At 46.7% G+C, this 10,590-nt stretch overlaps 1 protein-coding gene across 1 annotated transcript; it reads left to right on the top strand.

Annotated features, from left to right (window-relative positions):
- Positions 1-1,651: 1,651 nt before the first annotated feature.
- On the top strand, positions 1,652-9,097 carry LOC112231388 (mucin-5AC-like). Its single transcript, XM_042309783.1, has 4 exons — positions 1,652-2,152; positions 3,456-6,889; positions 8,008-8,082; positions 8,180-9,097. The coding sequence occupies exons 2-4, from the start codon at positions 3,522-3,524 to the stop codon at positions 8,439-8,441; spliced, it is 3,705 nt and encodes a 1,234-aa protein (XP_042165717.1). The 5' UTR covers positions 1,652-2,152; positions 3,456-3,521; the 3' UTR covers positions 8,442-9,097.
- Positions 9,098-10,590: the final 1,493 nt, after the last annotated feature.

Below are 10,590 nucleotides of genomic sequence, written 5' to 3'. Positions count from 1 at the left end.
CAGAGAGGGGTCTACACCAGAGAGTCTACACCAGAGAGTCTACACCAGAGAGTCTACACCAGAGAGGGGTCTACACCAGAGAGTCTACACCAGAGAGTCTACACCAGAGAGGGGTCTACACCAGAGAGTCTACACCAGAGAGTCTACACCAGAGAGGGGTCTACACCAGAGAGTCTACACCAGAGAGTCTACACCAGAGAGTCTACACCAGAGAGTCTACACCAGACAGGGGTCTACTGCTTCAGATTTACCCTTTGCAGTAACAGTGTTGCACTGTTCTGTGGATGCTCAGCTGTATAAAAATGTTACGTCAGTATTGTATGTTGATGAAAGTTGATACTGCTGGTTGTAGAAGGTTTGCAGCTGTACCATATCTGGAGGAGAGTGATGGGGTATGCATGAAAACCAGTGAGAGGCTTGCTGATGACCCAAATAACCGTGCTACCTTCAGTGGCTTCCTTCTCTTCCCAAAGGGAAATGAACACCATACACGTGATGAGGATAATCCTTGAATCAACAACTGCAATTTCTTTCACTAATAAATGCAAGATTGACAAATATAAAATGTGACACTTGTGTGTGATTCAATATTATATTGGCCAGTGTCTGGGGTTCCATGGATATTTAAAACGTAAACTTATGGAGATAACTTCTTATCATAAGGGTTTGTGGGGTGGTTCAGAGGAGTGGTATATTTTCAGACAGTAGATGGCAGCAATACCCAATAAAAACATAAACAATCTCTGACTGCAGCTACAACTCAGAATAAGGGGTAATAAAAAAGTATAAAATACCAAGCTGAGTTAAACAATATGCTGTTACACTGTATCCACTGTTAAAATAAATGTGTTATTTCAAACAGCTATTTAGCTAAACAGAGTATAATCCTCATGCCCTGCATAGGGAGAACAGAACATCATTTTATGAAGATGAATATTGGATTTCATTGTAGCTTTACCTGATAGCTACTTAGGGTTACACACAAGGTTATATGGACACACTCACACACACACACACGCGCACGCGCACACACACACACACACACACACACACACACACACACACACACACACACACACACGTCTATGGCAGTATTACCTCCATAATATAATCATAAGCATAACATGTTGTCACTAGTAAATTAGGAAAAACCTACGTTTAAATTAGCCCCCCAAAATATTTTTCTTTCTTGTATCACAAAATCTTCTGACTAAACATAAAAGTTTAGTATACAGACACTGCTGTCAAACACCCTCATGATGTGTTGGGAGACACTGGGAAAACTGTCATGTCTCCTCTGCTGGTGGGATACCCTGCAGCAGTTTGCCTTGTCTTGTTTCTCAAGTCTTATAGTACTTTTCACCCAGTCCCTTCCCTTGTGATTTTAGTCTCTCTCTCTCTCTCTCTCTCTCTCTCTCTCTCTCTCTCTCTCTCTCTCTCTCTCTCTCTCTCTCTCTCTCTCTCTCTCTCTCTCTCTCTCTCTCTCTCTCTCTCTCTCTCTCTCTCTCTCTCTCTCTCTCTCTCTCTCTCTCCTCCCTCCCTCCCTCCCTCCCTCCCTCCCTCCCTCCCTCCCTCCAGCAGAATTTCTGATTCCCGTCACCCAGCCTTAGATCTGTGTGTGTGCGCATAAGAGAGGGAATAGTGAGAGAGAAAGAAGGATAGAGAGAGAGAGAGAGAGAGAATGGAAGAGAGTTGGACAGAGTGCTGCTGAGAGGAGGGCAGTGCATCATGTTGCTGTGATGTGAGCAGGGACGCAGGAAGGAGGAGAGGGACCAAAACAAGAGAAGCAGAGAGGGAATAAACTGAGGACGGAGCTGGACTACATACCTAGTCTGAGGTAGCCAGATTAGCAGTGACTCAGAGCTTTTGGAATATTAACCACCAGAGAATATGGCTTTGCACCACTGTTTGCCTGCATAGTGCATATTCATGTGAGTTTATGAGTGCCACCGAGGGACTGAAGGGAGAAGGAATTCAACCTTATTATAAGAGAGTCTCTCAGTGCCTCCCCTCCTCAAAGACTTGAAGCAGAGGAGCACAGAGGGGGACAAGGTGGTAAGGGGGCTAGGGGGAACCCCACTGCACCAAGAACACCTAGGACAAAGTGAGTGGAACCACAGCTAGACCCAGGGCTTGACAAACGCTAACAATGGTAAGTCACCTGAACATGTTATGTGACCCCGTCAAGATTGACTGTGACGGAATGGCACAGGTTTCGTATTGCTCTGTCCTGGATATACATGAGGTATCAGTAATCTAGTGGCGATGAAATGACACAGTTTACCCCTCTTGCCTGTGCTAGGGAATTCATGGCAGCTTTATCAGCTGTGTCTGAAGAGGAGTTAAGGCATTCGTCACTGACTGTTCCGGAGTGACATCAGATGGAGTCCATTGGACTGTAACCAAGCGACATCCACAATGTGACAGCCACAGAGTGGTGCCTGCAGGCTCAAATTATTAGATGATCTGCCTCAAATTCTGACAGCAATGCATGAAGGGTGGGGGTGGACTGTGGGAAAAAATGTTTTTGCATGCACACACACACACACACACACACACACACACACACACACACACACACACACACACACACACACACTATTGTCCTTGCTTTGGCCACTGAATTGTAGTTCTATGCATCAGTAAAACAAACACACATACACATACAGGTACCCTGACATTTAGTGTGTCAGTTAAATGCACACACAGCCACTGATTAATTTCCCCATGTCAGGCTTTAATGAAGTCGTTAGCATAAATGCATACATTATCCGCTGCCCAAGGTGGGCTAAATGCAGGAGAGGACAGGACAGTGTAAGAGGCGGCCCAGTGCGGGCACAGGTAACCGAGGAGACAGAGAGGGAGGTCAGCATTGGAGTCATGCTGTGACTAGATGATGTCTGAAGTGTGAGCTCTGAAGGAAGCACAGCCTGGGCAGACCGTGCTGTTACGCTCGGAATATAATGAGCTAAAAGTAAACAAGGGTCATAGGAAGGACTCCAATTAGCTTGACTGTTTCTTGACTGTCATCCACCCCCATGTCCTGCTGTGTGATAACTTGGTGTCATACGGGTACTGCAGTCCAGCTCACAGTACTGAAACAACCTCTCACACATTATATCACGTAATAATGTCTCCTATTGTCAGTGTAGGTGTATAATCTAAATTCATATTTTTTTTTGTTCTAAGCTGTGGTAGACATGAAAATATCCATTATTCATGACTATCTCCAATCTGCTATCAAAGCTTTAGACCTCTGCTTGTCCTCTATTTCTGCTGCATATGGGCAGCTTTGGCAGTTTTCTTTATGTGTACTTTGTTTGAATTCAATTGTTCTTCCCCTGTACATATTCTTTTCACAGAGTAGACATTCAAAGTGGCTATAAACGTAACGTTTGAAACTTAGATATCATATTGTGCTCTTCACAGTAAACTAACATTGACTTTCCCAATAGATGTAATGGTGAAGGTGGACACCAGCTCTCCAGGGTTTTCAGGCCTCTGAGCCAGTTGCCCAGGTGATGGGGAGACGGGCGGCTGACCTGACCACTGCCGTGCCAGTACTAGGAGTTCCCGCCCTGGTGGGGGTACGTGATTGGAGGACAGTAGGAGGGGAAAGGGCCGGGGAAGTGCTGCCCCTGACATGGGGTCCCCAGTGCAGCATCGGAGTGCAGACTTCGCCTGGTGTAAGAGCCCCTCCCATCCTGCAGGGCACGCAACTAATTGGCACATTCCCTGTCCAATCAGACAGCAGGATTACTCCCAAATCCAATGGCTACATCCCCAAGGAGCCAAAGGAAGAGGAAGGAATCAGACAGACTAAGAGTGTCAGAGAAAGAGTGGTTATTGCAAAACAGAGGAGTTTAGATTCCAAGATCAAACAGGGTGTGACTTTTGAAGGGATTTCCAGTAAGCTCACAAAGAATGTGTTCTTCAACCAACGGAAAAGTGTGACTTATTGCTATGCCCGGGCAATCAAGACTAACCCACACTTATCAGGGGGCATGGGGAATAGCAAGCTCAAAGGGAGGCGGGACATGCGCTACACCAATGGCAGTGTAGTTGACTCTGAGGCTATAGGAGGGATTTGTATTGACGGCAGTGATGAGGCGGAGCCTGTCTCAACCATGTCCTCTAGAGAAGGGGACCAATCAAAACCTAAAGAGCATTCTGTGGCATATTCATATTGTGGGAATACAAAACGACCACGAGCTCCCCCACCTCTCCAAATGCCCCAGCGGATCTGCAGCCACTGTGGAGGGAGACAGACTGTGGTCCCAGGAGCTGGAGCTGCCAGTCTGGGAGATAAGAGCCCTTCCTATGCATGCCCTGAAGGAACAGCAGCCATGAAAGCACCTCCTTCACTCACAGACAGAAACAACCTTCCCCTTTCACATACTGAGAAAGAGAGAGACTCTGCGTTCTCTCCTCTGAGGCTTGCAGACAGGGATCGGATACAAAGCCAGTGGACACACACAGACTCTCTACCCCCCCACCCCCACTGTAATCCCCCTATTCAGAACAACAAAGACAGGAAACCCAATCTGCCTGAAAGCCCAGCGCCTGCATGGCAGAACAGAGATCTGAAACAGACTAATGGTTATGCCTCCCATCCCACATACCCCCTGCATACCTCTATCCGAGACCCAGTAGAAACCGCAGACACACCTTCACAAAAACACTCAGACAAGGCAGCCAGCCTCACAAGCATCTTACACACAGCGACGGCGACAGTCACCAAGGCGACTATTGAACCCAGGCGTACAGATGCCAACTTCCTTGAGACCCCATCTCACTTGAGTAAGATTCCTCGACCAACACCGCTCACACTTTCTCCCCAAATCGCCGTGGCCACAAGGCCAAACACGCCACGCACACACCGTAAGCATCCGAAGACACTCACACATCCAAACACACAACCCAAACCCTCAATCACATCTAGTCACCCTTACCCTGTAAACCCACCACACAGAACCTCTCCTCCAAACCATGTAAACCCACCACACAGAACCTCTCCTCCAAACCATGTAAACCCACCACACAGAACCTCTCCTCCAAACCCTGTAAACCCACCACACAGAACCTCTCCTCCAAACCATGTAAACCCACCACACAGAACCTCTCCTCCAAACCCTGTAAACCCACCACACAGAACCTCTCCTCCAAACCATGTAAACCCACCACACAGAACCTCTCCTCCAAACCCTGTAAACCCACCACACAGAACCTCTCCTCCAAACCCTGTAAACCCACCACACAGAACCTCTCCTCCAAACCATATAAACCCACCACACAGAACCTCTCCTCCAAACCATATAAACCCATCCTGGGTTATTACATCCCCTAAGCCTGAAAACACTCCGCACACAACAACTCTTTCTTTCACTGCTACGACATTACATAGAAGCGAACCCCCTTATCCCACTAAACCCCCTAAGTCTCCAAAGGCACTCACAGCTGCACCACCTACCCCTGTATGCACACCGACAACAACAACACTCTCAAACACAGCTACTACGGCGACATATAGAATACTCCCTAGCCATGCTAACACGTCACACACAACTACCACGTCGGCAAACACAACATATACCGCCACTCTGGCTAACCCTTACAACACATCACATACCACTACTCCTAACACATCACACACAACTACACCCACCTACTATTATACCACAATACGCACCACTGCACGCCCAAAGCCTTTGTCCCATATCCCTAACCATTCAAACACATCGCACACACCTACATCCCCTTACTTAGTTTACACATCCCTCAGTGTTGAGAGCGGGTCACAGGCAACTACATCTACTCGGCGTCATCCCTCAACCACATCCCTGACTGACTGGAGACCATTGATCGTGACGCAGATGCAATACAATAAACCACCTGACCCATCAGACAGATCACATAATAAGATAACATTCACACAGACACACGCTGAACAAACCACTGCCTACCACGCAAACACTCATAAGCGATTTGTCGTTGAACCAATAATGCACGCAAATGTATATCCAAAGCTACTGACCGTCTCCACCAGAAACACACACTGTAGCCCTGTCATCGCGTCACAGACAGACGAGGAAAGGGACACTAGAATGTCCAATGCATCAAAGGTCACTGACCTCCCAGAATGCATCGCTGAAAAGGATGCAAACAAAGAAGGAGAAGAGCAGGGACACTTCGCCACAAACCTAAAACTTGGGTCTGAGCCTCAGATACGTTCCCACACAGAACACATTCCCTCCAGCGCATTCCACACTCATGCAAATACCACATCCACATTCGGACTTGATGGGCAGACATACACAAATGACGCTCCGCCTTCCGTCACACCACAGACACGAGCAGACCCTAAGGTCCTCATTGCAACCCAGACGAACACTTCTGCACATGTCAAGCCCGTCACCAAAACACCAAGCCACAGAAACACAGACTTCAGTTCCACATCAACGCCAAACGAACACACAAGCCCCACACACCGACTCATACCACAGGCCCGTCCATACACCCTCACTGATCTCCTCACACACACACCCATAGACCCCGAGTGCTACCGCCTTCTGCCTCCATCCCGCATGGCTCACCTAGCCTCCTACACCCTCACCCATCCCAATCAGACACACCAGATGATCCATCCAGTATTTCCATTTTTATCGTCAAGCACCACCCCGCAGCCATCCCAAGACGATTCCAGGCTGGCTCACTCCCACCCGGCTGACGCAGCGCTGCTGCTGCCCCCTTCCCCACAGTGCAGCAGGCCAGCCCCGCTCCAACGGAGGCTGCAGTTTGTAGAGGCCAACCTGGCAGCCAACCAGGACAGGATCACTACCCTTCTCAACATCATCCAAGACCTGGAGATGAGCCAAGCTCTCAGCAAGGGGTAAGAGACAGGAAGGAAGATCACGAGAAATGACGAAGATCGCAATCACGAGAAATGGCGAGAAAGAGGAAGGGAGATAGATGGGGTGGGAAGGAGTGAGTAGAGGAAGAGAACAGGGAGATAGATGGGGTGGGAAGGAGTGAGTAGACGAAGAGAACAGGGAGATAGATGGGGTGGGAAGGAGTGAGTAGAGGAAGAGAACAGGGAGATAGATGGGGTGGGAAGGAGTGAGTAGAGGAAGAGAACAGGGAGATAGATGGGGTGGGAAGGAGTGAGTATAGGAAGAGGAAGGGAGATAGATGGGGTGGGAAGGAGTGAGTAGAGGAAGAGAACAGGGAGATAGATGGGGTAGGAAGGAGTGAGTAGAGGAAGAGAACAGGGAGATAGATGGGGTGGGAAGGAGTGAGTAGAGGAAGAGAACAGGGAGATAGATGGGGTGGGAAGGAGTGAGTAGAGGAAGAGGAAGGGAGATAGATGGGGTGGGAAGGAGTGAGTAGAGGAAGAGAACAGGGAGATAGATGGGGTGGGAAGGAGTGAGTAGAGGAAGAGAACAGGGAGATAGATGGGGTGGGAAGGAGTGAGTAGAGGAAGAGAACAGGGAGAAAGATGGGGTGGGAAGGAGTGAGTAGAGAACAGAATGACATTAGAAAGAAGAGAAAATGAATTAAAGCCTCTTTTGTTCTTATTAAAGGCCCAATGCAGCCGTTTTCATCTCAAAATCAAATCATTTCTTGGTGACAATTAAGTACATTAATGTGACTGTTTTTAATTAAAATGGTCAAATACAAACAAAAATATATTCTTATTAAAGGGCAGTTTCTCAAAAAAAATCTAGGACTGTCTGGGAGTGGTCTGAGGGGAAAACTGAAAATGAACGTTTACTGGCATAGAGATTTGGAACTCTCTTTCTTATTGGTCTATTAACTAATTTTACTGCATGGTTATTTCAGACAGTCTTTTCAAACAGCTCTTACACTAATAGGACATTATCATAAATGTCACAATGTCATAGTATTACTCCAATCTCATGTGTGGAAATGTATATAAAACACAGGGAAATCGTCTTTCTTTTTGACTGCACTGGAACTTTAATATCTCCTGCTCTCCTGCCGTTTCAGTCGGCGATGCTACAGGACAGGGCAGGACCTCAGGGAGTGCTCCACCTGTCAGAAGACCGCTTGTATCGTCTACAGGTGAGACACAAGAAGCATGGGCAGATCGGTTTGATTCGTTCCTCCTGTTTTTGCTTTCCTCAGTTTTCACCCTCTCTCTATCTCTCTGTCGCTGCAGTGTGGAGTATGACTTCAGGCAGCAAGAGAGACATTTCTTGGCGGTTCTGAATCCTCAGAAGGCTGACAACAACGCTACAACATTTCCCCCCTCCCTGCCTCACAACCCCACCTTGCTGACGAATGCCATCACTAAGACCATGACCAAGTCCAAGGTTAAAAGCAAAAAGTTGTGCAAGACGCTTTTCCGATGGCTGCCTAGGAAAATTCAGCAGACAAAGTCCTCCTTTCACCAACTCTCTCCAGATCATTTGAACTCCTAGCATGCTATCCATGAGGTATCCCCTGTAATATAAGATCTGATGTCCCTATTACAGCAAGCAGCGCTTGTCATCGTGGAAGACAATGCCACTTCCTGTTCACATGATAGCTGTTCTGAAATCTGATTTGCTCCTTTAAGGCTGATTGACACCCTACTGTCCAATCAGGACATAGCATGAACAGGATATCCCCAATAGTAACTAGAGACATTTGCCCAGTCGAGCAAGAGTATATCATAAGGGAAAACTTCATTCTTCAGGTGAAAATCATAAACCTTCATCCAAAGCACATGCGATAGTTTTGTTGAACTAGATGAGACTTCCAAAGGTTTGCTAGATTGCAATCACCATTTTTCAGAGTAAATGTAGATGAAAGTCCACTTAGTTATGTTCTATAGTGTCTTGTAGCTAAGTGTTGCCGTCCTCTTACAGTTTCCCCTGACCAGCTTATCCCAGGGTAAATGTACCTGCCTGATTTTTTTGGAGAAATAAACCAAAGCTACAGCACATACTGTAAACATGCTCTCTTTCATATGTAAGTAACATCGCTTATTGCTATCCATCTGTCTATCTTAGCCTGTTAGTAATTTAATCACCTCCTCTTACAGACAGACAGACAGACAGACAGACAGACAGACAGACAGACAGACAGACAGACAGACAGACAGACAGACAGACAGACAGACAGACAGACAGACAGACAGACAGACAGACAGACAGACAGACAGACAGACAGACAGACAGACAGACAGACACAGTACAGGGACCCACACATGGTACTACACAGGAATCCTCCCACAAAACTCATAGATACTGTAGTCATCCAGGCCTGCTCTGTTCTCTCACCTGACACAGTTAGACAGTTCACAGCAACCAGCTGTCCCTGAAAGTGGAGAAACTTTCATTCTCTTTTTCCCAGAAGGGAAAGGCTTGTGCAGAAGGTCTCTAAATCCCCAAACAATCTAAAGCCTAACAGGGTTTGTTAAAAGGCTTCAGAGTTAAACAATGGCAGGACGTATTGCTGCAATGAAGCATGAAAATCCCACAATGCAATTTTCCATGGTCACGTGCAGATACACACCCATGCACATACACACACATCGTATATACGCGCACACACACACACACACACACACACACACACACACACACACACAACCTCCTACACTGAACCTAAAAGCACCCAATGGCAGGCTTCAACGAAGCATGAATAACTTTAGCTCATGCTTCTAGTTAATGTCTCTGACAAGTAAAGGAGCTGCCTGGGGGAATATGCCATTTTGGAAAAGTCTGATCTCGACTCAGAGATCATGAAAGACAAGGAGAGACATCTTTTTAGAGTAGTCCTGTCAGACAAGGGCTGTGTATTGTTGTGAACTCTTTTTTTGGGAAGCCCTGGCAGCTATGCCAGCCTTGCTGCGCGACAAGGACAAAGCAGTGTGCCCTCTTACCCCTCTCATACTCTCTTTCACACACTCCCCCTGCACTGCTAGCACTGATAAAATGGAGTGTATTTTTCATTGTTCCTATCCCTCAAGTTGTTTACCCAGGACATCTACATAAGGAATACATGTCAACAGAAAAGGCAGAATATTCATCTATTCATTTTCCATAGAGTGTCTGATGGTAGAGAGAGAGAGAGAAAGAGGAAGTGACTCAAATCGCATGCAAGGGTAGAGAGGAACATATATTATAATTGTGTGTGTGCTTCAGGCTTATGCAGTAACACAGGGAAGCTTGCAACTGTGTTGAACTTTTAAGTGTTAAGGTTGTTCATGTCCTGTTAGACGTAAAGGCAGAGAACAGTGGAGGAAGCTCATCCCTGTCCGTTTCTGTCAGCACACAATGCCTACGAACCTCCAGTGAGTTCCAACTGGCTTTGAGATGAAAGTTTGGTAAAAACAAAACTTTCTACTGGAAACGAGACAGCTAGCAAAGAGAATGTAATTATCCTAGTAGGGGCAGAGAGGGAGCAGAGTAACTGAAACAGGGCCATGTCTTTTAAAAATAACTCGAGACTAAACTGATCCCCTACTTATTGCTTGTATTGCTTATTACTGCCTCATTTCAACAGAACATGACTAGAGACACATTTATTTTATATTAAGTATCAGGAGGTCTTTGCATTTAATCCTGCCTATTCATGAGTGAC

Source organism: Oncorhynchus tshawytscha, linkage group LG30, assembly GCF_018296145.1.
Source record: "Oncorhynchus tshawytscha isolate Ot180627B linkage group LG30, Otsh_v2.0, whole genome shotgun sequence".
In the NCBI taxonomy this organism is placed as follows: Eukaryota; Metazoa; Chordata; class Actinopteri; order Salmoniformes; family Salmonidae; genus Oncorhynchus; species Oncorhynchus tshawytscha.
This window is presented reverse-complemented; position numbering and strand designations above follow the sequence as displayed.

Coding starts and splice junctions, on each gene's coding strand:
- LOC112231388 (XM_042309783.1), top strand. CDS start 3,522: ATGGGGAGACGGGCGGCTGACCTGACCACTGCCGTGCCAGTACTAGGA. Junction 6,890..8,007: donor AGCCAAGCTCTCAGCAAGGG/GTAAGAGACAGG, acceptor CTGCCGTTTCAG/TCGGCGATGCTACAGGACAG. Junction 8,083..8,179: donor ACCGCTTGTATCGTCTACAG/GTGAGACACAAG, acceptor CTGTCGCTGCAG/TGTGGAGTATGACTTCAGGC.